General features: G+C 61.5%; 6 protein-coding genes across 15 annotated transcripts; 2 read left to right on the top strand and 4 right to left on the bottom strand.

Moving 5' to 3' along the window:
- Positions 1-1,408: 1,408 nt before the first annotated feature.
- Positions 1,409-7,275, bottom strand: LOC121351117 (aminoacylase-1-like). Of its 6 annotated transcripts, none has more exons than XM_041463017.1 (15): positions 7,207-7,275; positions 5,818-5,962; positions 5,148-5,212; positions 4,489-4,593; positions 4,287-4,381; positions 4,026-4,102; positions 3,687-3,776; positions 3,417-3,473; positions 3,234-3,307; positions 3,086-3,135; positions 2,764-2,908; positions 2,615-2,683; positions 2,445-2,524; positions 2,119-2,179; positions 1,409-1,979 (listed from the first exon to the last, which is right to left on the bottom strand). In XM_041463017.1, the coding sequence occupies exons 2-15, from the start codon at positions 5,924-5,926 to the stop codon at positions 1,815-1,817; spliced, it is 1,242 nt and encodes a 413-aa protein (XP_041318951.1). In that variant the 5' UTR covers positions 5,927-5,962; positions 7,207-7,275; the 3' UTR covers positions 1,409-1,814. The 6 variants fall into 6 exon arrangements, with proteins under 6 accessions (XP_041318951.1, XP_041318969.1, XP_041318943.1 ...); XM_041463035.1 differs by having other exon boundaries at positions 5,818-5,950; positions 7,207-7,255; XM_041463009.1 differs by having other exon boundaries at positions 7,101-7,239.
- Positions 7,276-7,423: 148 nt separating this feature from the next.
- On the bottom strand, positions 7,424-9,162 carry ABHD14A (abhydrolase domain containing 14A). Its single transcript, XM_041463117.1, has 4 exons — positions 8,807-9,162; positions 8,573-8,688; positions 8,057-8,292; positions 7,424-7,791 (listed from the first exon to the last, which is right to left on the bottom strand). The coding sequence occupies exons 1-4, from the start codon at positions 9,019-9,021 to the stop codon at positions 7,609-7,611; spliced, it is 750 nt and encodes a 249-aa protein (XP_041319051.1). The 5' UTR covers positions 9,022-9,162; the 3' UTR covers positions 7,424-7,608.
- A 75-nt stretch (positions 9,163-9,237) lies between these two features.
- Positions 9,238-11,169, top strand: ABHD14B (abhydrolase domain containing 14B). 3 transcript variants are annotated; one of them, XM_041463145.1, is made up of 4 exons: positions 9,238-9,652; positions 9,874-10,083; positions 10,252-10,493; positions 10,827-11,169. In XM_041463145.1, the coding sequence occupies exons 2-4, from the start codon at positions 9,876-9,878 to the stop codon at positions 11,007-11,009; spliced, it is 633 nt and encodes a 210-aa protein (XP_041319079.1). In that variant the 5' UTR covers positions 9,238-9,652; positions 9,874-9,875; the 3' UTR covers positions 11,010-11,169. The 3 variants fall into 3 exon arrangements, with proteins under 3 accessions (XP_041319079.1, XP_041319063.1, XP_041319071.1); XM_041463129.1 differs by having other exon boundaries at positions 9,859-10,083; XM_041463137.1 differs by having other exon boundaries at positions 9,238-10,083.
- Positions 11,170-12,339: 1,170 nt separating this feature from the next.
- Positions 12,340-18,426, top strand: PCBP4 (poly(rC) binding protein 4). Its single transcript, XM_041463058.1, has 13 exons — positions 12,340-12,505; positions 13,939-14,054; positions 14,375-14,398; positions 14,477-14,509; positions 14,767-14,883; positions 14,970-15,098; positions 15,336-15,464; positions 15,716-15,790; positions 15,960-16,004; positions 16,149-16,224; positions 16,598-16,650; positions 17,050-17,219; positions 17,524-18,426. The coding sequence occupies exons 2-13, from the start codon at positions 13,959-13,961 to the stop codon at positions 17,837-17,839; spliced, it is 1,263 nt and encodes a 420-aa protein (XP_041318992.1). The 5' UTR covers positions 12,340-12,505; positions 13,939-13,958; the 3' UTR covers positions 17,840-18,426.
- A 1,001-nt stretch (positions 18,427-19,427) lies between these two features.
- Positions 19,428-20,916, bottom strand: LOC121351156 (probable G-protein coupled receptor). Its single transcript, XM_041463069.1, has 2 exons — positions 19,588-20,916; positions 19,428-19,496 (listed from the first exon to the last, which is right to left on the bottom strand). The coding sequence occupies exon 1, from the start codon at positions 20,914-20,916 to the stop codon at positions 19,687-19,689; it is 1,230 nt and encodes a 409-aa protein (XP_041319003.1). The 3' UTR covers positions 19,428-19,496; positions 19,588-19,686.
- A 1,327-nt stretch (positions 20,917-22,243) lies between these two features.
- Positions 22,244-27,047, bottom strand: PARP3 (poly(ADP-ribose) polymerase family member 3). Of its 3 annotated transcripts, none has more exons than XM_041462907.1 (11): positions 26,614-27,047; positions 25,833-26,070; positions 25,511-25,636; positions 24,914-25,105; positions 24,427-24,562; positions 23,987-24,213; positions 23,701-23,847; positions 23,474-23,551; positions 23,102-23,231; positions 22,693-22,839; positions 22,244-22,578 (listed from the first exon to the last, which is right to left on the bottom strand). In XM_041462907.1, exons 2-11 carry the CDS (start codon positions 26,013-26,015, stop codon positions 22,409-22,411), a joined length of 1,536 nt encoding a protein of 511 aa, XP_041318841.1. In that variant the 5' UTR covers positions 26,016-26,070; positions 26,614-27,047; the 3' UTR covers positions 22,244-22,408. The 3 variants fall into 3 exon arrangements, with proteins under 3 accessions (XP_041318841.1, XP_041318832.1, XP_041318849.1); XM_041462898.1 differs by having other exon boundaries at positions 23,054-23,231; positions 26,614-26,844; XM_041462915.1 differs by lacking the exon at positions 23,474-23,551 and having other exon boundaries at positions 23,054-23,231.
- Between the last annotated feature and the right edge of the window lie 868 nt (positions 27,048-27,915).

The raw sequence follows: 27,915 nt of genomic DNA, 5'->3' as shown, positions 1-27,915 counted from the left end.
CGGTGGCACCGAGCTTTTATGGAGCCGACATCCGACCGCCCCCGGCCCGCCCCGGCCCGCCCCGGCCCGGCCCCGCCAAACCCCGGCCCTGGGCGGAGGGGATGCGCGGGGGGATGGCCCCATCTCCCGGGGGGACCCTGGGAACTCCGCACACCCCGAAGTGCCCCCTGCCAGCAATGCTTTAGACCTTACTGCAGTCCCCTTCCCCGGCAGTGACCCTGCCAGCACCTCTGGCTCATCCCTGAGGATGGGGAGCGAGGCAGGGAAGCTCTGGTCCCCCAGCCAGAGGGGGACCTGGCTGGAGGAGCAGGAGAGGGCATAGAGACCTGCCCCCCGGGAAGGATGCTCAGCGCGGTGTGATCTCCAAGCATCGGCTAGCACACAGCTGTCAGGTCCCATCTCAGTGCCAGGCAAGCTGGGGACAGCAGGCCAGCTGGGGAAGGGGACTGAGTAGGGTCAGAGGGGGCACAAGGTGCCACAGGTAGCCCTGGCACACCAACAGGGCAGGGGAGGCACCACTGTCTGCCTGCAAGGGTGCCAATACCCTGGGCAAGGATCCTGGCCAGCAAGGACCCCACGGTACCCACACCACTCCCGTGCCATCCTCCCCAGGGCTGCTGGGTCACGGGATGTGGTTGTATGAGACCTCAGAGAATCCACACTGGCTTCCCCTGGGAGCCTATCACACAGCAAGTGTGTCCCACACCCAAAAATGTTGGACTTACCCCTGCACAGGATGGAGGGGAAGGAGCAGAGGAGCTGGTGGCTTCTCCCTCAGTGCTTCATCACCACCAGCCTCACCTCTTCCCCCAGCCCAGCACGGGGTACCCTCATTATCCCCAGCCCCCCAAGGGTTCCAGCAGCTGTCTTAATTAAAACAGAGGTCAGGAGGCTGGGGAGCCCTGGCTCACCCCCATCCTTTTGTAATGGAGCCTCTCTGGAAGTCTCCTGAGCAGTGTAAAACCACCCCAATTGGCTCAGCGGGCCCTTGGTTTCCCCAAGAAGCCGCACGGCTGGGACAGATCCCACAGCCCGGGGCGCTGGGAGCCACCCAGGGCTGGGAACAGGCGAGGAGGAGGCGCAGCGATGGCAGCTCTGGCAGGTGAGCAGAGGCGCCTGCCCAGACCTGCGCGCTGCCTGCCCTCAGCAGAGGCTCTGCGGAAGCGGCAGAAGCTCTGGAGGGGGGAGCAGGATGAACCCAGCGCCCGTCCCCCGAGGCTGATCGGGAGCAGAGGCCCTCAGCCTGCCCGGGCAGGATCCTGCCCGCGCTGCTGTCATGCAGGCAATGAGCCCGGGGCAGGAGAAGTACCCCAGCAAACTGCATTGCTCCAGGAAATCCGCAGTGCCTGGGTGAGACCCCGTGGGTAGCACCAGCATGGACAGACAGACAGACTCACCCGCTCCAGGCTGTGCTTACCAAGGAGATTTATTGATAGGGAGAGTGGGCAGCACTGGCCCCAGCTCCCCCAGAAGTGGGCAGGGAGGCAGGACAAGGCATGGGGAGGCAGAGTGGGGCACTGGCCAGCCCCTCACCACCCAGCCAGTGCAGCCAGAGATGGCACAGGGAGAGGGGGAGGCACCAGCAACACCAGGAAACACTGGAGGCACCTGGGCATGAGGCTCTACTGGCACCTGACACAAGAGGGACACAACCCCATAGGTGTCACCATCAGGCCATCCCTGAACATAGCCAACAAGGCATGATGCCTCTACATCCCCAGCACCGTAGCAGGTATTTGCTGTGCCCAGCCCCTGCCCCTCCTTTTAAAGCCTTGGGTCTCTCTGCTTGGCACTCCCTGCCCCTCGCCCGGCACTCAGCCCTCGGCGGGCAGCGGGGGCACTGAGGCCAGGGCAGTCAGGAGGCGGGCGTAGATCTCGATGCCCCGCAGGAAGACTTGCTCGTTCAGGAACTCGTTGTGGTCGTGGAGCAGCACCGGGGTGCGGTTCATGGGTGAAAAGCCAATAGCAGGGTGTCCTGCCTGGAGATGGGGAGACACAGAGTGAGGTCACAGCTGGCACGGGCACCACATGCCCCCTTTCACCTGGACACAGCTCCTTCTTGGGGCTGCAGGTCTCACCGCAGGTGAGGGACCTGTGGCAGGCTGGCGTCACACTCACCGCTCGGATGTAGCGGCTGTCGGTGGCAGCCGAGAAGATCTCGAGCTTGAGCTGCAGCTTCCTGTCAAGAGAGACCCTGTGTCAGCATGGACACACAGCCAGCCAAGTCCCCTGTCCTGCTCATACCCCATGGGCAAAGAGACTGTGCCAGGACATCTCTAGCCCTGCAGGACACTCAATCCCATCCCTTTTGGGGGCAACAGGGAGATGCTTTGGCAAATACCCATCCCAACCCTAACATGACCTCAGAGACCCCCAGGGACCACCTGCCTTCCACCAGAGGATGTCCCTGCCAGGGTCCTGCCCTTCCTAGGGACACTACTTACATGTCCCTACAGACCCCACTGAAGGCCTTCCACCATGGGTCCGACTCCTCAGTGGAGGTGATGTGTTGGTCCATGCATTTCTGACAAGAGGGAGAGGGCAGATGAAGGGGCAAAGGGGTAGCATTTGACAGGGGAGGGACAGGGGAGGCCAGGTGGCTGAGATCACTCACCTGGTGGAACTCACAGGTGACACCTTCCCCAGCATCACGGCACCACGTGGCCACTTGTTTCTCAAAGGCCTGGGCAGAGATCAGAGAGGGGTGTGAGCAGGGTACCCTCATCCCAGTCCTCTCCTGGGTAGGGCTGGCATGGTGCCCACCTTCAGGTCCACGGTGGGTGGGATGCGGATGTCAAAGCTGGCAGCCATCTCGGAGGGCACCACATTGAAGGAGACACCCCCCTCCAGCATGGTCATGTTGAGAGAGGTGACATCCCCTAGGGTCAGGCTGGAGTCGGACTTGAGCCTTGGGGAATGCAAGGGACACTCACCTGGGGAGAAGCGCTTCCCTACCCTGTCATCACCCAAAGTGGGGAAACTGAGGCACAGGGCAGCAGCACCAGATCACAGCTGGGCTTGGGATCCCAAAGGCTCCCTTCATGGACTGAACTAAGCCACTGCCATCCTGCTGCCCGTCTCCTACCTCTGCTTCTCGCTCTCCCTGAAGGCCAGGAAGGAGTTGATGACTTTGTGCTGAGGAGGGAAGGGCAGTGGGTGAGCACCAGCCCTGTGGGCAGGGGCCTGGCAGCCCAGGGCAGGCATGGGGGTGCACAGGGGTACCCCTCTCTTACCATCTTCTCAGCCGCCGTGTTGCTGATGAAGCGGGACCCATGCCCGGGGCTACCCACGCACTTCACCTTTATCCCTGCAGCAGTAGGCGTAGAGGGAAGGGCTGAGCAGAAAGCCTGGCACAGCATCAGTGCCCCAGCACCCAGGAGAGCCAAGGACAGGGCAGTGGACACACAGATACTCACACCATGGGCTCCTCTCACCATAGAAGACACTGAAGGTGTCAGATGGGCTGGCCAGGCCTGTGGTGGGCACAGACAGGGGGTCAGGGGGACATGGAGGTACCATGATGTGCCACTCTGCTCTGTCCTAGCAGCATTTTCCTCCAGACTGGCACTCCCCACTGCCCAGGGGAAGGATCCCCCAAGGGGGTCCCTGGAAGCATGTGGGGTGCTGGTGCCTGGGGAGTGATGCCAAGAGAGACACGTCCCAGTGCCAGCCCTACCAATACTCACCCTCATCCATGGCAAAGCCCACGTTGAGTGCTTTAAACTCAGGGCGCTGCACAAACATCTCCATGCCCTTGTGTCCGCCCACCTCCTCATCTGTGGGCGAGAGCCTTGCATGGAGGAAGGAACATGGGGTGGTGGGCATCCCCCAGCCCACCACCCCTAGTCCTCCTTCCATGCCAGCCTGGATGCCATCAGCACACCTGATGTCCTCTCCAGCCTTGAGCTAGGGGAGGTCAAAATCTGGGGAACCTGGCTGGGGGGTGCCTGGCTGCCATGGGAGACTCCACAGCACCACCCAGCTGCCTTCTGTACCTCCTGAGAGGGGACAGCCTGGGGACTCACCAGGCACAAAGGTGAGGTGGATGGTGCGGGCAAAAGACTTCCCTTCTGTCTTCAGCCTCCGGATGGCCTCAAGGTACCTGGCAAGGGAAGGGAGTGTACGGTCATTGTGGAGGGGAGGGGCTTGTGTGCTCTGAGCCACCTCAGGGCAGAGGTGGCACCTCTGGCTCCAGAGACCCTGGGGATAGTGGCATCCTGTCCTGCATCACTCAGAGACACCACCAGCACCGTGCTCACCCAGCAGGTGCAGAGCCCTCCACTCACTGGATGGAGACGCACTTCATATCCTGGGCACCCCGGGCGTAGATGTTGCCTTGCGAGTCTTTAACTGCCTCGAAGGGTGGGTAGGTCCAGTGCTCCTGCAGGGAAGAGCATCCACAATGGCAGAAGGGCACAGAAAGCACCAGCTCCCCTCCACCCTGTCCTCCTCTCCATGCCCTTCCTGCCCCTCGCTCTGTTCCAGCACCTCGAAGACAGGCACAACATCAGTGTGGGAGTTGAGAAGGATGGAGCGCAGGCGGGGGTTCGTGCCCTGCCAGGTCAGGATCAGCACCACACGGCCCTGGCACACCTGTGGGACAAGGCAGGATGTCACCAGAGTCCAGGATAGAGACAGAAAGGCTTGGACCAGCAAGCTGGAGCCAAAAACCATCAGCTTGGGAAAAGTTTCTGTTGCCACCTGCTATCCCTTTCTCCACTGGGAGAGGACAGGCAGCAGGAGCAGGCCTGCCTGAACCCCCACAGCCAGACAGAGCCTGGCTGCAGGTGCCAAACCTGGCTGAAAATTCAGAGGAGGGAAGACAAACCCAGCATCTTGCCCTGGTGCCCAGGAGTCTCCCAGGACAGCCAGTGCCCAGCAGGAAGGATGGCCCCAGCCAGTGTGACGCTGCCAGGTCCCCTGCTAATCATAGCACAGGCAGCTGCAAAGGTCAGGAGGGAGCAGCCAGAATACTGGCTTAAGGAAGGGCTCAGGTCAGCACAGGATTACAGGCACAGGGGATTCACTCCTGTCTAGCTCTGGCTGCAGGCAGAGGAACATCTTGGTCAGTAAGGACCCAAGAACAGGTGGATAGATGGATGGATGGGTGGGTGGACAGACTGAAGGCTGCTTCTTGGCTTGCTCACCTCCACTTTTTGGCAGGCCAAGCCCAGCTCGGTGCCAACACGTTCCAGAAACTGGACAGCCGCATCTGGGGAAGAGTGGGATGCCCATGGTTACACTGGGGTCTCTCATTGCAAACCCCCAGGGACCCCAAGGCTCTGTGGGATTCCCAGACCAAGGAAAGAGGTGACAAAAAAGGACAGGTGCTGCAGGTCCTGGACACAAGAAGTGGCCATGAACAGGGACAGGAGCAGCTCATCACCATCCCTTTGGGGTGAGGACTTGGGAAATATAAAAAGAATAAAAATGGAAGGGGGTGAGTTCAGGGGGAATGTTTCCCCAGTGAAGTTTAGGGAGCTCCTCACCAATAAAATGCACTTTAGCGGGAAGACATAAATGTTAACATTAGGAGATCTAATGACACAGAAGGAGATCACCCATCCCAAGGCTGCATGGAAAGGGGAGCAAGGGGCACTGGGCTAGAAGAAGCAAACAGTAGCTCTGAGGGCACTTGAGATGTCCCTGCCCCAGCCAAAGGCACCAGCAGAGATAAGGCACAAAGGAGTTCGCTCCTTAACACCACGATCAAAACAGCCCCAGAACAGGACTTGGGCACCTGGGTCCAAAGATCAGAGCTGCAAAGCTGCATTATCCAGTCCCCACATGGCTCCCCGTCCTTTCCCCCATCCTCACCATAGTCAGGTTTAGGGTGGACAGTGTCAATCCTCAGGTACTCCCGGAAAAGCGTAACCGAGGGGTTCTCTGAGGCCCCCGTGCTCTTCCCAGGCTTCCCAGGTGCCATGTCTGGGACCAGGGCTGCAAAGCTCTGGGGAAAGAGCTGCAAGATGGTTAATCACCCACCAGCCCCTCCAAAGTCCACCTGCATGCTTGGTCGTCACAGAAACCAAAGGGAGATGGGGCAAAGGTCTCCGCCATGCGACTCCTGGGACACTGCCACCATGGGAGAAATCCCCCCCACTTGGGTACAGGGCAGGATGGGGCGTGCCCCCCACACTGTCCTGTCATTCTTCCCCCAAAACACATGTTCCTGCCCCAAACACAGTGCCAGGACAGGCTATGGTGCCCAGGCAAGGGGTGAAATCCAGGGAAGGGCTAGCTGGGAGGAAAGGGGGGCAGCTAGGTGGGGGAGTATGAAGAAGGGTAAAGGGGAAGAAGGATATGTTGGGTAGGGAAACATGGTAGTTGGAATTATCCAGGGGTTAGAGGTTTGTGGGAATGCTGGGCGATGCAGGCAGAGAAGGCAGGAAGCTGGTGAAGGGGGTGCAGGTGGGGAAGGGGGGCTACTGCCTGTCTAGGGGGTGCAGGAGAACTGCAAGGAAAGGCTCTGGGGGTGCAGGGAAATGGGAATGGTGAAGGGGGATTGAGTGTTAACAGAGAATAGAGGTACTAGGGGACCACATTAGGGTGACAGGCTGCTGTGGGAGCTGTTTGAGGGAAGCTGGGTGGCTGGAGGAGCAGGAGGATGTGGGGTGCTTAGGGGCACATGGGGGTTCAGCAGGAGGGGTGAATGGGGGTATGGGAGCAGGGGGTGCAGAGAGGCTATGAGGGGTGCAGTGGGACTGCGGTTAGGGGGGCAGGGGTGCACAGGTGGGGTACAGGGGTACGATGGCTGGGGTGCAGGCAGGCGGCACAGTGGGGTGCAGGGGTACCATGGCTGGGGTGCAGGCACACCATGGATAGGGTCGAGGGCAGCGCAGGGGGCACTGTGGAGCTGCAGGGGTACCGTGGCCAGGGGGGTACGGGGTGAAGCAGAGGGCAGGCAGGACACCATGGTTAGGGCTGCAGCAGCTGCGTTCCTGGGGTGCAGGCGTAGCATGGGCAGAAGGGCAGAGGGTGCTGGATAGTGCGGTTGGGGGTGCAGAGGGTGCAAGATACCATGGCTAGGGGTGCAGAACAGTGCGGCAAGGGAGCGCAGGACAGTAGAGGAGGGGTGCAAGGGCGGGGGTGCAGGGTACCTCGGCCCAGGTTTAAGGGGGGCGAAGGCACCGGGGCACCCACCCGCGGGCCGCCGGGCGCTGCTGGCCGGCCCCGCTGCTCGGCCCCCCGCCGCCCCGGCCCTACCTCAGCGCCGCCGCCGCTTCCCGCCCGGCCCCGCTCCGCCCGCTACGCCCCGGCAGCAGCGGGCAGGAGGCGGGCCGGGGAGGAGCGGGGCGCGCAGGAGGGGCAGGGCGCACACGAGGGGCACACGGCACACTCCTGGCCCCACACAGGCTGCAGGGAGATGGGGCTGGAGCTCGAGGAGCCCCGCGGCGCTTGGGGACACACGCAGAAAGCAGAGCAGCATCAGTTTATTGGCCTCGTGACAGACGACACCCTGTCCTGCCAGCAAGGGACACCTCCGGTCCCACCCCCCGCCATCCTGGGGATACCCCAGGAGGAAACAGCATCCCTCATGCCAGCTGTCTGTGCCTCCCAGCCCCCCGGACGCCCCAGCCCCTCGGCTTGGCAGGGAGGAGGCGGTGCTCACTTCAGCTGGTGCAGGAAGCCCAGCAGGGCCCGGTGGAAGTCCTCTGGCTTGTCCAGGTAGCAGGCATGGCCAGCACCAGACAGCACGGCCACACGGTGATTAGGGAGGTGCTGGAGGTTCTGCAGGGCCTGGGGAGCCAGGCCAGTGTCATGGTCACCATACAGGATCAGGGTGGGTGTCTTGGTAAGGGGACAGAGAAAACAAGAGCAGCTGTCAGAGGGGTAAATGGCCACCACACTCCCCTGGGGCTGTGCCCACCTCCCTCCATCACCACGGGGGGCTGCAAAGCTGAGGGGAGGCAGGTGCCAGAACCCCCACGAGCTGGGGGTCACAGGTCCCCCTCACTCATCCCAAAATAGTGCCACCCTGCACATCACCCTGCAGCCAGCTGGCCCACAAGGCTTGCCAATACCCAGGACAGTCCCCAAGAGCCCAAAGACCCACCTGGACTCCCCGGTACTGCTCAGCAGTGTAGTCCTTGGTGCCCACGGGTGCGATGGGCACAAAGCCGGCCAGCCGGTCCCCGTGCGCCAGGACGAAGGGCAGGGCAAAGCGGCCGCTCATGGAGGGGCTGATGAGGACAGGCCTCTGCATGCCCAGCTCCTGGAGAACACGGTCCAGGAAAGCCTTGCGGCCCTGTGCTGTCAGCGCCATCTCCACTGGGGGTGAATCCCCATAGCCTGGTATGGGGAAGAGGGCATGGGGTGGTCAGGGGGCATTGTGCAGCCTGCAGTGGTCTCTCCTCACCAGGGTTCAAAACGGACCCTTGATCAAGCCCCAGGGTTGTACAGTCGCAGCCATCAATGCCCCAGGACACAGACAAACCCCAGGCACACTGCCCCAGGGATCACCAGCAGCTACCCAGAGCCCTTCCTGAAGAGATCCAGAACCCAGCAGTGACTAAGGCAAGGGGCTGGAGCTGCCATAAGAGATCAGCTAAGCACAGTGCCATGCTCCTACCGGGCAGATCTATTGCGACCGCACGGTACCCTTCTCCAGCAAGCAGTGCCAGTGTGCCCAAGGCCTCCCACGTCATGGAGGTGAACGCCTGGCCGTGCAGGAACAGGACATCAGGCCTGCGGGGGAAGACAGGCGGGAAGGGGTTCAGGAAGGGTGCCGTGCCCGCAGCGACCACGGCGGCTGGTGAACACCGGCCCCAGGCCTGCCGCCCCCACTGCCGGCGGGCTGACCCACCTCCCGGAGCCCACAGCTGCTGCGGGAACCTCCCTGTAGAACACGGGGGGCTCTTCCGCAGCCATCCCCGTCCGCACCGTGCCGTTGGCCGCCCGCCAACCCCACTTCCCCTCGTCAGGCCGTGAGCGCCGGGCGGCCGGCAGCAAGAGGTACAGGAGGAAAGTGAGGAGCGCCCCGAGGAGCAGCAGCCCCAGGCGGCTGCGGGCAAGCAGCATCTCCGCTGGCGCTGGAGGAGAGCGGCAGCGCAGGGCTGCGGGACCCCAGCCCCGCTGCTGCGGGGAAACAGGTCCCGGTCCCCGCTGCTCTGCTCAGCTCCGGACCAGCCCGAGCCCCCACCCGGCCCCGGCCCCGGCCCCGGCCCCGCCGGGCCCCGCCTGGCGGCAGCCCGCGGCACTACAGCCCCGAAGGACAGAACGGGCGGGGCCCGCAGCGGAGCCCCGGCTCGGGCGATCGGCCGGGGCTCGGCCAAGCTTGGCAGAGCTCGGCAGAACTCGGCTATGTTCGGCAAGGGCTCGGCGGCTCTCGCCACAGTTCGGGCAGCGCTCGGGCTGGGCTCAGTACTGCAGGGCAAAGCTCGGGTACTGGTCGACAGCGCTCGGCCTGGCTCGGTAGAGTTCGGGTAGGGCTCGGTTTTGCTCGGCAATACTCGGCTCTGCTCGGGAAAGCTCGGCTTCGCTTGGCGGGGCAGGGGTTCCCGGGGCCGCCCCGGACCTTGCGCTCCATGACGCGGTGCCGCCGTTCTCTCGCCCGCCCCGCCGGTCTTTGGCCCCGGGGCGCGGCACCCCCAGTCCCGTGGTGCGGCGGGGAGGAGGCGAGCGGCGGCCGGCCCCGTGTGCGGAGCAGCAGGTAAGGGCTGCAGGCCCAGCGATGGACGGGGAAACTGAGGCAGGGGCGGGCCCGTCAGGCCGCCTGGCACATCAGTGACCCCGGTGGTGCCACCACAGCGAAGATGATGCCGGTGTGACCCTCATAGCCCTCTTGCCACCACCGGGCCTCGATAGGGCAGAAGGCCCATCAGCCTTCCCGTTCCCACCTCTCACCCCACTTAACAGCCCCCCGGCCCCCAGGCATGGCCACCCCGCGGGTCACCGAGAGCACCGTCACGGTGCAAGGACAGACCCTCTTCTACCGCCAAGCTGACCCAGCCCAGGCAGTGCCGAAGCTGACAGTGCTGCTGCTGCATGGCATCCGCTTCTCCTCCGAAACCTGGCTGCAGGTGGGGACACTCGCCACGCTGGCCGAGAACGGCTACCGAGCCGTGGCCATCGACCTGCCGGGTAAGGTGTGGTGAGCACAGCCCTAGAGACAGGCGGGGTAGCCACTGGTTTGTGGTGCAGGATGGCAACCCCGGTGTCCTGCTGTGTTGTGCTGTGCTGTGCTGGCTTCTCCGTGTCATTCAGGCAGCGTGGAGCCTGACAAGGCCACTTGTGTGTCACACGATTCAGGGCTGGGGCGCTCAAAGGATGCTGTGGCCCCAGCACCCGTGGGCCAGCCAGCACCGGCGGCGTTCCTGAAGGCAGTTTCAGAGGCTCTGGACCTGGGTCCAGCTGTGGTGATCAGCCCATCGCTCAGTGGCATGTACTCGCTGCCCTTCCTCTTAGAGCACAGCCAGCTCTTCAAGGCCTATGTACCTGTGGCGCCCATCTGCACTGAGAAATTCACAGCGGAGCAATATGCCCAGATCAAAGTACGGCCTGGAAGGGCACTGGGGAGGTCGGGGAACTGGGAGGGGATGGTGCAGAGGGGATCCTGGCACCGGGGTTGAGCAGGGGAAAGGCCAAACAGGCCAGAAACCCAGTTGCCATTGAAAGAGGAGAACCTGATGATGAAGGAATGTAAATGTGGGGTAATGGGACGTAAAGAAGGGACAACTGGAGACCCAGGAGTCTGAGCTTCAGTTTCCCTTTGTCATGCTGTATAGGGGAGAAGGGCAAGTGACTCCCCTCCAGGGTGTCCCTGGCAAGGAGGAGCAAGTGCCTGCGTGACACCTGCAAGCTCAGGGTGCTTTCCCCCTCTACAGACCCCCACGCTGATCGTGTATGGGGACCAGGATGCGGAGCTGGGGCAGACCAGTCTGAACAACCTGCGGCACCTCCCTGAGCACCAGGTGCTGATGCTGCAGGGTGCAGGACACGCCTGCTACCTGGACAAGCCCAATGAGTGGCACCGTGGACTCCTGGCCTTCCTGCAGCAGCTGAAGTGAGCAGGATGGGACCACAGAGCAGGAGGATGTGGCCAGCCCACCCACCCCTCTGTCTGCACATGCACCCTTGTGCCAAACCAGGTGCTTGGCTGGCACTCACACTGCACTGGCCCACACCAGCGCCCACCTCTCTTGAGACCAAATAAAACCCCAAGCTCTGCCACTGCTTTCCTGCCACCTTCATCCTGCTTCTTTTCCATCTCTCCCACCTCCTTCCCCCATCCCTTGTCCGTGGCTGCTGTCCCACACAGGTCTGGGGGGTGACAGCAGGGAAGATGGAGCGACTGAGGGATGGAACATTTGGGGATTGTGGATGGGTGAGTGCCAGCCTTGCTGGAGCCCACCCATCACTTCTGACGGGACCCCCATGAACCTCACAGGGTGCCCAGGGAGCCATGTGGCTGTGTTCTGGGACAGGTAGGTCCCCCAAGGTAGTGACATCCATGTCCCTAGCCGGCCAGCCTCCTCTTCATCCTCCTCTTCCTCCTCCTACCCCTCCTGGCATGCGCCCAAGTCCAGGGTAATCCACAGGGGCTTAAAAGGGAGCTGCCAGCCCTGGGAGGCTCCTGCCCACGGCAGCACCCTGGGGAAGTGGGGGGCGATTTACCCAAAGAGTGGCTGCCATGAACAAATGAGGGGGTGGGCAGGGAGGCCTGACAGCAGGGGACAAGACCCCTGCCTGCCACCTGCCTGCTCTGCCTTTGGTGCTGCTGCACGGGCACTCGGGGGCACAGATGGAGCCAGCAGCAGGGTGCCCCCCCCAGTGCCCCCCCTTCCCCAGGCTTGCCTGGGCTTTAGCTGCTTACGCCAGGGCCCAGGAGGATTTAGTGGGGGAGGTAAGGGGGGGAGGGCACTTTTCTGTGGGTGCAGGATGCCTGTGTGGGGGACACAAGGCAGTGCCAAGGGTGCAGGAGCTGGTCTCCGCCCTGGCAGTCTGGTAGGACCCCTGTGTGGAGCATCACTGACCCCCCAGGTGGCTCAGGTCCCCTGTTGCTCTCCCGACCCCCCCATACACGGGTGCTCCTGCCCCTCCAGGCACCACCTCTCAGCAGCAGCCCGGGGTGCCAGCGGGCCTTGGGGTGCCAGCTGCCCCATCCCTGCCCGCTCCGGTGTCCTTGAGCCCTCGAGCCCTGCCAGCTGATCGGCTTCCAGGAAAAAAACCACGCAATTACAAAGAGGGGCGATGTGTGAGCCAAAGGGAGGGGGGCCGGGGGGGCCAGGAATGTCCCCAGCGGTGGCAGATGGCCTTACCCAGGGTGCATTGTTCCTTTTAGTGTCTCTTATCCGCTGTAATAGGATCCCGGAGGGAGGGATGTGGGAGAGGGGAAGAGCAAGGGGGGCCCCGGCGTGGACCGGGGTGGGGGCCGGGGCTGCCAGCTTGGCCCTGGCCTGTCAAGCGGCTCATTGTTCCTGCCCCGGGTGTCACTGGGCGCCGCCGGGGACAATGTGGCACTGAGAGGGGCGGCCGGCGGTGGAGGGACGAGGCGCACGGAAAGGTACCCGCCAGGCCGCACTCCCGCGGGGACCAGGGGGCTCGGGGCAGCCGGGAGGGCGAGAAGAGAGAGGTTTCCCCGGGGACGGGGTGGGGGCTTCCTCCTGTCGTCCCCCCTCCCTTTGTCACCCGAAGGTGCCCCGAAGGACGGGCGGCGCCCAGCTTGGTGGCTGTGCCAGTGCCAGCCATGGCAGGTGGCCCGTGCCCATCACCGGGGCCTTTGGCGTCCCTGCCAGCCTGCCTCACCTGGGGGACAGCCCCCCTGCCCGCAGACCCCCCAGGCGTTGTCTGTGGCAGTGGGGGGACACCCGTGGCCCTGCTGCGTTCCCCCGTCCCATCGCCAGCCTCATCCCTCTTCCCCCGGCAGGGTCTTTGTCCCTGGCGGATTCCTGCTGCCATTCATCCCAGGGGGACCGGGGACCCTGGCCGGCTGCGCGTCCCTGCCGGCACCCCACACATCTCCGGATGCCGCGGGCAGGGTTCATTCCTCCCTCCCCCTCCGCCCCGCTTCAGGCTCCCCTGCACCAGGATCGGGAATATTCCCCCTCTCCAGTCTCTCCACCTTTCTCCAGCCCGCGGTAACAGGGAGGTGGAGACGGGGCGTTCACCCCCCGGGGTGGGAGGCATAGCACCTAGGGGCTGCGCCCCCGCCCCCCGTTTCCCTGATGCAGGAGATGTGCTGTGGCGGTGACGAGTCCTGCCAGCACCTAAAATAGCCGCCCCCCCCGCCATGCCCGCGGCCGCGGCCCCAGCCTCAACACGGGTGCTTTGTTTCAAAGCTGCTTGGCATCGCCCGGCTTGCCGGGAGCCAGCGGTGCCGCAGCCGCCCACCCGGGCCTGGACACACAGTAATTGTCCTGCTCCCAGGGGCCCTGCCGCCCACGGCCACCCGGGCACAGCGTCCGGGGGGCCCTGGGGTGCTCTAGGAGGGGATATGGTGCAGCGGCGTCAGTCAGCTGCATCGTGGTGTGGTTTGGTTGGGGTGGTCCCCGTCTGGGAGCTTGCCTCAGTGTCCCCTGGGGCTTTGTGCATGGGCACGGGAGGGAGGAGGAGAAATAAGGTGGCTTGCATAGCCTGTGAGACCACACAGGCCACCTCTGTTCTCCCCACTCCAGCAGGCGTTTGCAAACAGAACCCTATCCCACAGCCACGATCCACACGCCTTGCGTCCTCTCCCTGTATCCATCCAGTTCCTGGCTTTGTGCAGGACAGCCCAGAGGCAGCTCAGGCAGACACATAGCAGCGGGTCCCTTTTGGAGGTGCAGGGTGCCCGTGGGGTGCCATGGGGCCATGTGAGCCTCACCTGCCAGAGGAGGGCACAGTGCTGCCTCTGCCTCAGTTTGCCCATTTCCCAGGCACAGGATATTGAAGCTGCAGATCTGGGGGTGGGGGTTTAGCTGGGCATCCCCCCTTTCTGAAGACCACCATGTCCCACAGGCTCATCTCTCCCTCCCGCCATGGCATCACCAGACGGAGCCAGTGGCGTGGGCGGCAGTCCCGAGGAGACAGAGCTCAGCATCACCCTGACCCTCCGCATGCTCATGCACGGCAAGGTAATGGCAGGGGGCCCCTGAGGGGTCAGCAGTGCCTAGGGTGAGGGGCCATGCTGCAGCTCCAGCTCCTCACCATGCCCTGTTTTCTGTGCCCTGTTTTCTTTCCATGCTCCCAGTCTCCCCTGGGAACAGCATTCCCAGAAGGATTTCTGTCCCCATCCTAAACCAGGGAGGGGCACATTCCCATGCCCCTGTGTCACTAGTTAAGTCACTCAGTGTCCCTGGGGCAGGGTCTGTCTGTTGCCAGGCTGTGGGCAGAGGAGGGATGTGGCATGCAGGGAGCCATCTCCTGACAGTGCCACTCTTCTCTGCCTTTTCAGGAGATTGGCAGCATCATCGGCAAGGTAAGATTTGGGGTCCTCTGTGTTGCCAGCACTTGGCTCCCCTGGACCTGACCACCCACCCTGTTTCTTTACCTGCAGAAAGGAGAGACTGTTAAGAGGATACGAGAGCAGGTAAGGGCATGCTGGTGGGCTGCCAGGTCCTTCTGCCTCTCATGCCTGTACCTGGCAGCTCCCATGTGCCTGCCCCCCTAAATCCCAGGTGGAACCAGGGAAAACAAAGCAGCACCCCAGGGAAGGCTGCCTGGGGCAGGTGGGAAGGGCAAGGCTCAGGCTCGAAGGCATCAGTCTTCCCCATGAGGCTATCCCTGGGGGAAGTCATGAAGCACAGGGCTTGTGGTGTCCCTAATGGGGTGTGACACTGTCCCCAGAGCACTGCACGCATCACTATCTCGGAAGGGTCCTGCCCTGAGCGCATCACCACGATCACCGGCTCCACCGACGCTGTCTTCCGCGCTGTCTCCATGATCGCCTTCAAGCTGGAGGAGGTAGACAGCCCTCCTAAATCCCTGCCAGGTGCCCCCACACCTGCGGGATCCTGGGGGTCTGATGCTGCATCCCACGTCCCTCACAGGACCTGGGAGCAGGGGGCGATGGGGTGTCAGCAGGCAGAGCACCGGTGACCCTGCGCCTTGTCATCCCCGCCAGTCAATGCGGTTCCCTCATCGGCAAGGCAGGAGCTAAGATCCGGGAGATCCGGGAGGTGAGGCTGAGGGTAGCCTGCACGTGGGATCCCCTTTTCCCCTGGGGACACAGCCCTGGGTCTGTAGGCTGCACAGTCCCACAGGGGCTGGGGGAGGTGATGCAGGAGAGGGAGCATCACCCTGCAGGTCCTGCAATGGTCCCTGGGGGCTCAGGAGGGGGACAAGGGAGGTATGAGGTGCTGAGCCCTGGCAGGGAGTGGTTGAGGAATGCCAGCATCTCTCTCTGCTTCCTGCAGAGCACAGGGGCACAGGTGCAGGTGGCTGGTGACTTGCTGCCCAACTCCACTGAACGGGCTGTCACGGTCTCGGGGGTGCCAGACACCATCATCCAGTGCGTGAGGCAGATCTGCGCTGTCATCCTGGAGGTACCTGCCAAGCCCCTTGCCCAGCCCAGGAGGCATCTGCTACCCACCTCCCCCTCCCCAAGGCTTCCCTTGCTCATCTGGACCCAAACACCAGGGTTCCCCTGTGTGGAGACCCATAGGACCACCCTGCCTACATAGTGCTGGGGGCTGTGCTCGGCTTGCTGGGGGCATAGGGGGCAGAGGGTCCTTGGGGCTACAGGGGCTTTCAGCTTCATCTCTCATCTCCTCCACCTCCTTCCTTCTGTCTCCAGTCGCCTCCGAAGGGGGCCACCATACCCTACCACCCTGGTCTCTCCCTGGGCACCATCCTGCTCTCTGCCAATCAGGTAAGAGGCCACAGCATCTCCAAGGGCATGAGGTGGCCAGGAGGGCAGCCTCTACCAGCAAGGGGCAACTCTGGTGGGCTCAGGGTAGTCTCTCTGCCTCAGGGGGGAGTGACCTGAGACAATGGTCCCCACCTGGCTCCCCACTGATGCCCCATTTTTCTCTCCCCAGGGCTTCTCCATGCAGGGCCAGTATAGCGGGGTCTCTCCTGCAGAGGTGAGTTTGTCCACGTGGCAATGGGGTCTGTGCCCACCAGGATGGGTGCTGCTGGGAATGCCTGTCTTGGGGGGCACTGGGGCACAGCTGACCTCTGCCATCACCCCTAACACCACCTTCCTCCTGTTCGCACTGTCTGGGCAGGTGACGAAGCTGCAGCAGCTGTCAGGGCATGCGCTTCCCTTCGCCCCCCTGGGCCATGCACCCACCATGGTGCCAGGTGAGCATCTCCCACGCTCCCCCGAGGCTGGGTGTGCCCCTTCTGATCCACCCTGACACCTGGCCCTGATGAAGGGGTTTCCCTCCTCTGCACCCTTTCCAGTCCCAGTGCCCCCAGCATGTCTACCTGCCCCTCCAGCACAACCTTGTCATTGTTTTCCTGGAGTCACTGCACCCACCAGTGCTCCCCAGTCCTGCAGTGGGAGAGCTCCAGCACCAAATCATGACTTGTGTCTATGTCCTGTCCTCCCTTCCTCTCCCCAGCAATCCCTCAGGTTTGTCCCCAGAGTCACTCACCATCCCTGTACGGGGCTGGGGTAGGGGCTACTGAAGAGCTGCCCCTTCATTGCTGACATCTCTGTCTCTCTCTCCAGGTCTGGATGCCAGCTCCCAGAGCAGCTCCCAGGAGTTCCTTGTGCCCAATGACGTATGTATTGGTCTGGGAATGACGAGGGGGACCACAGCTTGTCCCCACCCATGTGGCACTTTGCAGATGCCAGCACCCACTGACCCACACAGTGGAGGCTCTGCCAGAGCTTAGGAGCAGGAAGGAGTAGCTGGGGTAGAGAAAGGGGAAATTGAAGGACAGGACAGGGGGAAGAATTTGCCAAGGAAAGGCCTTGGCATGTGACACAATGCCAGCAAGAGGGTCTTGAGTAAGACCAAAAAGCAGGGTCTGCCCAAGGAAAGCCATGCCCTGCCCTCCCAGTGCCTTCCACAGTTTCACCTCCGAGGTGTAGGTGGTGTCCAGGTGAGCCCATTGGAGCTCCCTGCTTGGCAAGGCTGCCCTGGCTGCTCCTGGCTCAGCCCGTCCCTGCCCTTTCAGCTCATCGGCTGCATCATCGGCCGGCACGGCAGCAAGATCAGCGAGATCAGGCAGATGTCGGGTGCCCACATCAAGATTGGCAACCAGACTGAGGGCTCCAGTGAGCGGCATGTGACCATCACAGGGACCCCTGTCAGCATCACCCTGGCCCAGTACCTCATCACAGCCTGGTAGGTGTCAGCCTGAGGGGGACTCATGCTGGGTGTTAGTGAGGCTCTTCTCCAGCACCTCAAGGCAGCTTTTGGAGGATCCACAGCATCCTCAGGAAGAATGAGGTGGTGCTTTCACATCCTGAGGTGGTAGGTGCAAGACCCGTGACTCACCAGATTTGAGGCCCAGTTTTTTAACCCAGGATATGCCATGGATACACGTGCCAAAAGGGATGGGGTGCACAGTTCCTGCACCCTAAGCTTGTAGTGGGACAACCACTGTCATCATGGTACTCACCATCATCCTTCTCTCTTTCTTCCCCAGCTTAGAGACTGCTAAATCTACCTCCCAGGTGCCACCAGGCCCTGGCTCCATGGACCTCGGCATGGGCTTCTCCCAGCCCCTCGCCCCAGGCTCCGGTGCGGCTCTTCCTGCCGTCGCCCCAGCCCCCCCGGCCCTGCTGGGCACCCCCTACGCCATCTCCCTCTCCAACTTCATCGGCCTGAAGCCGGTGTCCTTCCTGGCACTGTCCCCATCCTCCGTAGCAGGTCCCAATGGTGGCACCACCACCTACACGACCAAGATCTCGGCAGCCAATGGCACCAAGAAAGCTGACCGGCAGAAGTTCTCGCCCTACTGAACCCCACTGGTGGCTGGACCAGGGGGTCCAGGGTGTTACACAGTAGCAGGGACACCTTCCTGCCACCCACCCTGACCTCAGCCTCTGCCAGGTGCCCCGTGTCCCCCACCCCAGGGAAGGAAAGGGTCTTCTTGGTGGTGATGCCTGCTGGAGGAAGGGGCTGTTTTGTTGCCTGCTGTCCATCCCAGCAGCTCTGTGCCCTCCTGTCTGATTTTCTGCACAGAGACCATGTGTCCTAGTATTGGGTGGGGGGGCTGTCCCTGCTGGCCTAGGGTCCCTTCTCCCAGTGCCCTGTGCTGGTGTGGGACCCCTACTTCCTGCTCCTCACCCTGCCTCCCCTGCCATCCTGCTCATGCCCACACTCCATCTGGCACCCAAAAGCCAGGTCCCACTGGATGAGGACTGCCTGGCCTCTCCAGGAGTCCTGCTTCCACTGGCTCTGGTGGGGGCCCTCCCTGGGCCACCCTGGGGCAATCGCCTCCCAGCAACCCCATCCAAGAGCCAGTCCCTGCTGGCTTGGAAATGCTGTATATATATGAGTCTATATTTTTTCCTCCTTTGTAACTTATCAATGGTTTAATAAAAAGATAAAATTTACAAGAAAATAGCAATAATAATAATAATATTCCCCACCCTGGGTGGAGACTTGCCTCAGAGCAGGGGTAGTCTCAGCTCCTGGGTACTTGGGTGGTGGCTGGAAGGGCATCCCTGTGTCTAGGGGGGGATGCTGGCCTTCAGCCCCATCTCTCTGGGGGTCTTCCTGGAGCCCCTCCCTGCCACAGGGCAGTTAGAGAGGCCATAGGGCAGTTTTCCCTCAGGTCTTCAGTTACTGCTGGAGTAGAACATCTCCAGCCCACCATGCCAACACCATCCCTGGGGCCTTTGTGGGCAGGCAGAGAGTGATGGACCCCTGCAGCATTCCCCAAAAGGATCCAGTCCCCTTTCTAGCAGTGGGGACCCTATGAGAGTCACCAAGCCCTTCAAAAGCAATGAGACAGAAGAGGAACAGCAGGTCCTGATCCCCTCTGGCTGCTGCTGCCCTGGGGCAGCCCTCACAGCCACCCCCCACCACCCTGTGTCACCATGTCCAACCCAGCGTGCCCTTGGCTAGCAGCCCAAGTTGGCTGGCACATGGCACTGCTGACCAGGCTTCAAACAGGGCAGCTGTGTCCATAAACAGCCTGGCACAGACCCCCAGAAAGCCAGTTCCCCCCCAGGGCGGTGATCACTGCCAGCTGAGAGGGACAGAGGGCATGGCCACTGGCATTGCATGCTGCCATGCCAGCAGGACAAACAGTGACACAAAGCCAAAGCCAGCCCTGTGGGTGTGTCCCCCTGATCAGTGTCACAGGGAGCAAAAGCTCCTCCACACAGACATTAGTTTTGGGTTAAACAGCCGAGGATGGAAGTCTCCATCCTGCCATCCAGGCTCAGCAGGGGCTCGGGGCCCTGGTGTTACTGGTGTTAGTGGCATTAGCTGGAACATTGCTCCTGGATAGAGTGCAAGGGACATCGGCCCTTCCCCGCTGGCCAGGCGTGCTCCACTGGGGCAGTGGAGATGGAGGGGTCCCATCCCCTGCCCCTGCACACTCCAGGTCTTGAGGAGAGCCCATCCCTGGAACTGGGCTGTGCTGGTGGAGCCAGAGACACTTCCAACCTGCAGAAGAGAGATGTGATTTCCTCAGATCTGCTACCTTCTCCCAGCGGAGACACCATCTTTTACCGTAAACTCAGAGAAGAGGTAAAACCTGCACAAGGACTCCTCCAAATCCAAGAGATTTGGTCCAGGCAGGTCTGATGGGTCCCTGGAGGTCTCCTGCCCAGCACAGTGGGACAGAGCCTCCTTCTCAGCTGTTCTCTTCGGGAACTTGACCTGGGGTGGGGAAGCCCGTTGTGGTCTGGTCCAGCCTGTTCCTGGGGCTGGGGCTGATGCAGCTGGTGTGGGTCTCCAGTGTGCAAGTTGCTCTCTGGAGGAACTGCAAGAAGTTTTCCTGAACAGAAGCCTCTGATATGGAAAGACAGAGCTCCTGACCAAGTGGATGGTTAAGACAGCTGCGCCGGAGCCGGGCCAGCTCCTCACGGATTTGGCGGTTCAGCAACCCGTAGAAGAAAGGATTAACGGCAAATGAGGAGTAGGCAATCCAGGTGACCACCATCTCCCCATGCCCACCACCCACAGTGCCAACAGTGACAGAGGAGTGCAAGTGGAAAGCAAAGAAAGGCAGCCAGCAGCACAAGAATTGTCCCACAATGAGGACCAAGGTGAGGATGGCCTTGTTGCTTCCTAGAAGGCGATCTGGGATCAGCCTGGGCAGCATCAGGATCCTGGCAGTGAGGATGGTCACTTGGCTGGCAATGGAGTCACATCGGTGTCTGGGTGCAACTGCCTGTGCTGGCACAGGTGCCTGCTGCAGGGACGCAGTCCGGGCCACACGGTAGATGCTGGAGTAGACAGCGAGGATGATGATGGTGGGCAGAATAAAGCAGGTGATGCTGAAGAGGATCACAAAAACCTTCTTGTGGGCCCCAGGGCTCCAGTAGACTGTGCAGCGGCTGGCACTGGTGGCCCCATTGCCATGAGGCCATGCCACTAGTGCCAAGACAGTGATGAGAACAGACTTGACCCAAATGAAAACCACTCCAGCCACGGCCAGCCTGATGGTCATCTTGACCTCATACCTCAAGGGATGGACAATGTAATAGTACCGCTCAACGCTGATGATACAGATGGTGAGAATGGAGGCACTGATGAAGCAGATGTTCAGGAATATCACGGCCTTGCACTCAGCAATGCTGTAGATAACCCAGTTGAAACAGGAGGAGCTGGAGATGATCCCCAGGGGCATGAGGAAAATGGCTGAGAGGAGATTGACCACACAGAGGTGGCAGACAAAGATGAACTTCCTGAAAAGGGGCGTTTTGAGGATGATGACCATCACCACGATGTTGGCCACCAGGGCGGTGAGGGTGAGCAGGATCATGCAGAAGAGGCCCACCACCTCCTGGCCAATGGAGTGCACGGGGATGGTGAGCAGCTCTAGGCTGTCCGTGGTGTTTGACCCCGTCCAGCTCGGCATCCCCCTCCAGGCTAAGCCAGCAACTCTGGTGCCTGGGCAGCAAGGGCTCTTCTCCTGTGTCCCAGAGAGGGTAACCCCACCACAACCATGGCTGATACCTTCTCCTTGCCTGTTGGGATCAGGAGCCAGGTGTGAAGGGAACGAACCAAAATGGAGAAGAGCCACAGAGAAACACAGAGACAACTAGCACACTTCCAAGATGCTGAAGGAGGGAGAGGTAGCCAGTGAAGTCATATCACCCTGGCTCTCCCAGAACTGCCACCCAGGCTGTTCCCAGTCTGGCCAGGGATAGCATAGCTGGGTCCCGTGGGCACCCATGCCAAGCTGACACCCCATCCCCCCTCTTCAATGGCACCAGTATGTCCTGAGGTGGGACAGCACAACTTGCCTGTCCCAACCCTCTTGCTCTGGCCACAGGGGACCCCAGGGTGGGTGGGATTCAGCGCACCTTTGCTCCTGGGGAGGTGGGTGATGCTCCTCTCCTCACTGGGGTCCTGCTTGCTGGTGTTGCTCCTGCAGCAGAACCGGGGCTGCCGGCCCTGTGTGAGGCCACGCTCGCCCTTCCCCGCTCCCGTCACCCGCTCGTCATCCTGTTTGCCTGCAGCCCGCCAGCTGCGGATGGCACCAGCTGTCACTCCCGGCGCTGCCTGCACCCGTGGCAGTCCCACGGGGACAGCTGCTGGGTCCTAGCAGCCGGCGGGGGCTCAGGGAGGGGGGATCGGGGTTCCTGAGCCCTGTGCCCCCCCAGAATGGCCACCCACTGCACCAAGCCTGGTCCTTCCACAGGAACACCTCAGCCCTCAAGTTCCTTGGGTTCAAGGGACAGAGCTACAGGCAGGTCTGCAGCAAATCATCTCCACTGGCACAGGGTATCAGGGTAACTGATACCCGGGGCATCAGGGTAACACAGCTGGGAGCTGCCCTTCCCTGGCAGCCTGAGCAGCCGGACATGTGCTCAAGGGGCACATGTGAGCGCAGAGAAGGGCTTGGCATGGGTGCCAGGCTGGGGCAGGACAGCAGACATGGCATGAGGATGGCACTAGAGGGAGGGCAGGCACTTGCCCTCAGGATGGATGGATGAATTCCTTAGTGCCCAGGCATGGCAGCAGATCTTGCTTATCCTCTGTTGCTCTGATGCCACAGGGTGGGCATGAGCCGTGTGCCTTGCTAAGGTGATGAGGGCAGCTGGCTCTCAAAGACACCAGCTTTCATCTGAAGGCTTCAGCCCCTCAGGAGCCACCCATGCCATCCCTTTAGGGACCCACTGACACCCTTCCCTACAGCACACCCGCCTTGCTGGGCAGGAAAGCGAGAGCACCACCCGGTGCAAGGCACAGTGCTTTTATTCACAGTCAAAGCAAGCTCAGTCCCCATGCCAGCCTGTCCCTTGCCAAGCCCCAGGTGGGGTGGCCAGAGTCCAGATCACTGTGCTCTGGGCTGGTGGGTGTCACCTCCTGGTGCTGGGCCAGGGCCGTGGTGCTCCCAGGCACCCTCAGAAGCGGAGCTGGACAAGGTAGCGGATCCGGCACTGGCTTTCCTTGTAGATGAGGTACTCGCTCTGGCTGAAGGAGGAGTCCTTGTAGGCGGGCATGGGGATGGGCTTGCCCTGGCACACCAGCACCTTCTTGCCATCCAGCAGCACCTCCTCATCCTGTGCAGGATCTGGGCCAGAAGACACCCCAGCACCACATGACACCTGAGATCTGGCCTCTCTCCCCCCTGCCCTGTGTGCAGCACAGCCCCAGAGCTGCCACAGCCCTCCTGCCCCCAGCTCACCCGGCTCTGTCCGGCCACAGGCCAGGACACTGTCATAGCCAGCAGGTGGCTGACACAGCGTGGGGTCATCGCAGGTGATGCGGTAGGGCTTGCCCAGGGCCACCTCCGTCAGGAACATGATGCCAACATTCTTAGATGTACAGCCCACTGCCATGGGAGAAACGGATGTGAATGATAGCACCATCCCTGGTACTCCCACCTGGTTGTGCCCAGGCCATGCTGGAGCACAAGGACCAATTACCATGGCAAGGAAGGGGCTCGGCAGGCCCACAGCTGCCTGGCAGGGGGTATGCAAAGGCAGCCAGGCTCACACAGAGCCTGTGGGCATCACAAGCAGCCCAGCCCATCCCAGGACCCTCACCATAGCAGGCTGATTTGCTGTTCTCTGAGGCAAAGTAGATGCCCTTGCCCACGCGCCCGCCGGAGTGAGGCATGATGCGCAGCCCGCTCTTCAGGATGGCCGCCACCACTGCCACGTTGGTGCCGTGCCACAGCAGGCGCCGGTGCTCCAGGAGGTCATGGGCCTTGAAACGCTCATCCTGGAGAGATGCACAGCTAAAGGCTGTCCACAGAGGGACACATGGGTGCCCAGGGGTGGAGGACTGCCACCCACCTCCCCAGTCCAGCCCCAGTGCCTGGCTGGAGGGGCAGGAGACTGGGTGCCTGTTTGGCCCTGGCCAGCTGGGCTGAATCCCCTCCTGGGTGGAGAAGCCCTACAGCAATCCTGGGGTGCAACCATGGCTTCCCCAGTGTGATACGGGGAGAATCACCTCCTCCTCACCTCACCATCTCGGGCCACCTGCCAGATGTTGAGGATGTGGAGTTTGTGCCCAGTCTGTGTCACATAGGTCTGGATCAGCTGCCAAGGAGGAGGCAAAAATGCTGTCTCACTCCAGGCAGCCATCTCAGCAATGCCCACGGTCCCCCTGGGACAATAGGAACCTTTGGGGTGCCCACAGGCCTGACATAATTGTTTCCCATTATGGGACACTGTGGCACAAGCAGTACCTGGTATTCCCGGGAAGCTGGGTCAAGCAGGGAGAGCTGGCAGCACAGCAGGGCATAATCCTGATCCAATGGGTGGGCAACTTCTTTCTCCTCCTCCTTCTCTTTCTGTGCCTGCAGGCTCTGTGCAACCTCAATGTCAGCCAGCACCTGGCAGGGGCAGAGCAGGGACATCCTCAGCACCAGTGCTGGGCACTGTGCTGGGGGACCAGGGCAAGCCCAGCCTGCTGCCAGCAGCTCCTGCCCCACCAGGAGGGGATGTCACATACTACGTGCTCTGGCATCTCACCAACAGCATGTCCTTCTTGGCACGCAGCAGGTCAGGGGAGTTGATGGTGGGTGGCCGTGCCCGCCCAAAGTTGTGTGGGACGATGGTGTAGAAGCGTGAGGAGAGTTCCTCCAGGCGAGTGGCCTGGGGGGGCTGCTCCCTCAGCGCTGCCTCCAGCTCTTCCAGCGCCTCAAAGCCCCTCGCGATCTGCTGCTTGCTCAGCTTCCCCAGAGGCATCTTCTTCACATCTACCAGGGAGGACAAGGTGAACCCCTCCACCCCACTCGCCCTGCAGCTACTTCCAAGAACCTTCAGTATCAGTAGGCAAGTGTGGGCACCCATCAGGCGCCAGGATATCAGAGGGAATGCTCTAAAATCCATCAGCACCTCTGCTCTGTTCACCTCCTCACCTGCACCCCCCAGATGGAGCCCATGCCAGCCACCAACCCACCACCTCCTACCGATATTCATGGTCTGCATGGCATCCCGGAACATGTCACTGCTGAAGATGAGGGACACCAGCTCCTGTGTGGCTCTGTCCAAGGTGCAGGGCAGCACCCGCTGCTTGCAAACCCTGTCTCCATCCACGGCATCCACCTGCAGACACCCACATCAGCTGTGGGCCTGCAAGAGGCTGTGGGAGCACAGCACCAAGGCTGCCCACCTCTGTGAGGAGAGCCTGGTCCTGGGGCAGCAGAGCAATGGGCAGGTGCTGCCTCCACTTTCCATAGCCGATGCTACCCACAAGGCCATGTTTCTCATTCAGGATGCCCTCCCACTCCATTTTAACCCATTAGCCCCAAATCTCTGCCAGCAAGCTGTTTCAGCAAGCACACAGACCCCCCTCAAAACCCATCCCATCCTGCTGACCCTCTTGGTCCTGGTGTTCAGTGGGCCAGGAGTGCAATGAGGACCATCCCACCATGGTCACAATATCCCAGCACTCACCCTGAGTGCAGCCTCCACCTCTTGCCCAGCCCCTGGCTGCACCTCAATGAGCGTGTACTTCCCTGGGTGGGCAACAAAGTTCTCCCTTGTTGCCCAGCTGTTCTTGGTCTTCTCTCGAAACTTCTTCTCAAAGTCCTTCTTGGCAGCTTCCAGGGAAGCACAGGGCATGAGGTTGGACTGGCCTGTCTCTCCCTGGCAGTGGACAGCAGTGGTCAGGACCTCCCCTGCATCCCTGCTCCACCAGCCCCATGCCAGTGGAAGCAGGCAGGCAGGAACAAGGAGGGCTATGATAGCAAGGCTGTGGGGCAATGAGCAGGAATGTGCTAAGCCACCAGCTCAGGGAGACACCCCAGGACGCCTTGCTGGGCTGTCACACTCACATTCACTGCAGGGACAGGTGCCACGTGCCCCAGACAGGCTGACTATATTGTGTGGGGAAAAGTCCTTAAAGCCCCCCCATTAAAGCACTATAGCAAGACACTTGGGTGCTTGCTTTGGGACCAGGGACCCCCAGGTTCACCCTCAATTTTTGGGGCTCTGAAGGCAGGGTGGGGACAGCTGAGGTGTGGGGGATGAGCGATGCCCGGGTGGACTCACCACGCGGCCCCAGCGGCTCCAGACACTGTAGGCACTGTCATGCTCCAGGAGCTGGATGATGTAGAACTTGTTGTTGTTGGCACTGATGTTGGTCTGGTTCAGGGTGCAGTTATAGTCCTCATAGACCTGTAGTGAGTGACATGACCTGGGCTGGCACCTGGGAGCGTTCGGGGAAGGAGAGGATGCAGAAATATCCCAGCGGGAACATGCGGGGTCTGCATGGAAAACTGGGGCTGACCCTGTGTCAACAGGACAGGGGCTGGTCTGAGACTCCCCAAGCTTCCCACCCCTGCCCCTCTGAGCAGCTCAGCCCTGCTCTCACCCGGGCACCCGGTGCTGTGCTCAGGGGGCACAGCCCATCAATTGTGGCAGGCGGCTTCTCCTTGGGAGCAGTTTTCAGCGTTGCCAAGGTGGAGCTCCAGGTGTGGTCCTCCTCTTCCACTTTCGGATTCTTTTCCCTGCTGTCTGGCTGCTTTGAGGAAGAAGCTTGGCGCTTGGAAGCCATGACTGAGCCCCCCTGCTGCTGCCGGGTCAGCACAGCCTTAATCCCCCAGAAAAACCTTTGGAGACAGCAGAGGGAGAGGTGAGAGATGCCATGCTGCCCTTCCGGGAAAGGCCGGTGGGCTGTGCCTTGCTTTCCCTTCGCCTTCAGCCCACAGCAGGGCTGGAGGAGGGGGTGGGACCTCTGCCCACAAACTGTCTCAATCCTGTCCCTGTGTTCAGGGTGGGTGGAAGAGCCTCTCAGCCCCCTTCAGCTCCTGAGGGACCCCAAAGTGGAAGGAGCCCAGTGACACAGAGCTGAGGGGGAGCACAGGGGAGCTGTGCCCCCACCTCCCCTCACCAGGAACCCCCAATCCACAGGAGGGGGTCCCCAAGGCTCAGCCAGCTCTGTGCCCCCAGGGACAGTCAAGAGGGGAACCAATGCAATGACATGCCTCCAGACGCTAAATGTCATCCCCCCACCGGTTGCTGTCAAGACCGGGGAAATGCTTTGATTCGGGCAGGAGGGGGCTCGGACAGCCCCTGTGTGCTGTGGCCCCTGCCAGTCCCAGCTGAAGAGGACAGCGGTGGGGACAGAGGTGCAGGCAGCAGCCGTGTCCTACCTGCTCCCGCTGCCCAGGACTGCCTGCGAGGAGCTGCCGGGAGCCCTCAGGCAGGAGGGGCAGCCTGCCCAGAGGAGAAACTTTTTCCTTAGGCAGCACCCACGGATGACAGCGGAAACAGCTGTGACGCCTCCGGGCAGCGCATGCACCCTGTGACAGACCTGCCTGCTGCTGGACTCCACTGCCTGTCTGTCTGTCTGCACTGCCTGTCTGCCTGCCTGCACTGCCTGTTTGTCTGTACTGCCTGTACTGTCTGTCTGCACTGTCTGTCTGTACTGCCTGCACTGTCTGTCTGCACTGTCTGTCTGTACTGCCTGCACTGCCTGCAGTCTCTCTGTAGTCCCTGACTGCTCTGTGCTGCCTGCACAAGCAGTCCCTGGATGAGGTGTGACCCTGACCCCACCCTGCTCTCCAGCCAGCCCCACTCTGCCATGCTCTGAGACTAACAAAACTTCTTGAAAAAAATAAAGATTGGCACCATTTTGAGTGTTAAATATCTTTTCTTGGGTCTCAAGGAAACTCTCAGGGCTAAGGTCAGACTGCATTTGAATGTGGTTTGAAGGGTTCTCAGCAGCCTCTGCCTGCTCCTGCCAGCACTGCCGTGCTCCGAAGGGTCCAGGTCCAGGCAGGAGCAGTTGTGCAGGAGCAGAGACTGCTGCTGGTGTCATGGGAAGTGGACAGAGGTGCCCTTTGTGCTGGGAATAGGGAGAGGACAACGTTTCTGGGGCCAAAGTCTCGTTGGCTTTGCAGCTCCTGGGCTTGGCCATAAGAGCCCGAGCAGTGCAGGTGGCGGTACAGTCCCATGTCCTCCCTTGGGGACAGAAATTATTCACTTTTAACTGAGGCAGGTGCTCCCCAAAGGGACGGTAGGCTATAACAACTATTTAGCTATTGACAGGGGGGAGGAGCTGGAGTTCTTCACTCTAGAGAAGAGATGACTCCAGGGGGAACTTAAGAGCCCCTTCCGGTGCCTAAAGGGACTCCAGGTCGGCTGGAGAGGGGTTTTGGATGGGGCACAGTGATAGCACAAGGGATAACTGCTTTAAACTGAGTTTTGGATTGGATATGGGGAAGAAATGTGCTGTGGCGAGGCACTGGGACCTGCTTCACAGAGCAGTTGCGGCTGCCCCACTCCTGGCAGTGTCCAGACTCAAGCTGGACGGGGCTCTGAGCACCCCAGCCCCGTGAGGGGGGAGGCCGGACCGCAGGGCCCTTAATGGCGGCAACTCCCCAACTACATTTCCCGGCGTGCCGCGCGGCCGCTGCGCCTGCGCCCCGATTGGAAGCTTCCAGTCGGGGCGC

The sequence above is a fragment of the Pyrgilauda ruficollis genome, unplaced genomic scaffold (assembly GCF_017590135.1).
Source record: "Pyrgilauda ruficollis isolate IOZ18807 unplaced genomic scaffold, ASM1759013v1 scaffold10, whole genome shotgun sequence".
In the NCBI taxonomy this organism is placed as follows: Eukaryota; Metazoa; Chordata; class Aves; order Passeriformes; family Passeridae; genus Pyrgilauda; species Pyrgilauda ruficollis.
Note: the sequence above shows the minus strand (reverse complement) of the source record. Positions and strands in the feature narration are given on the sequence as shown.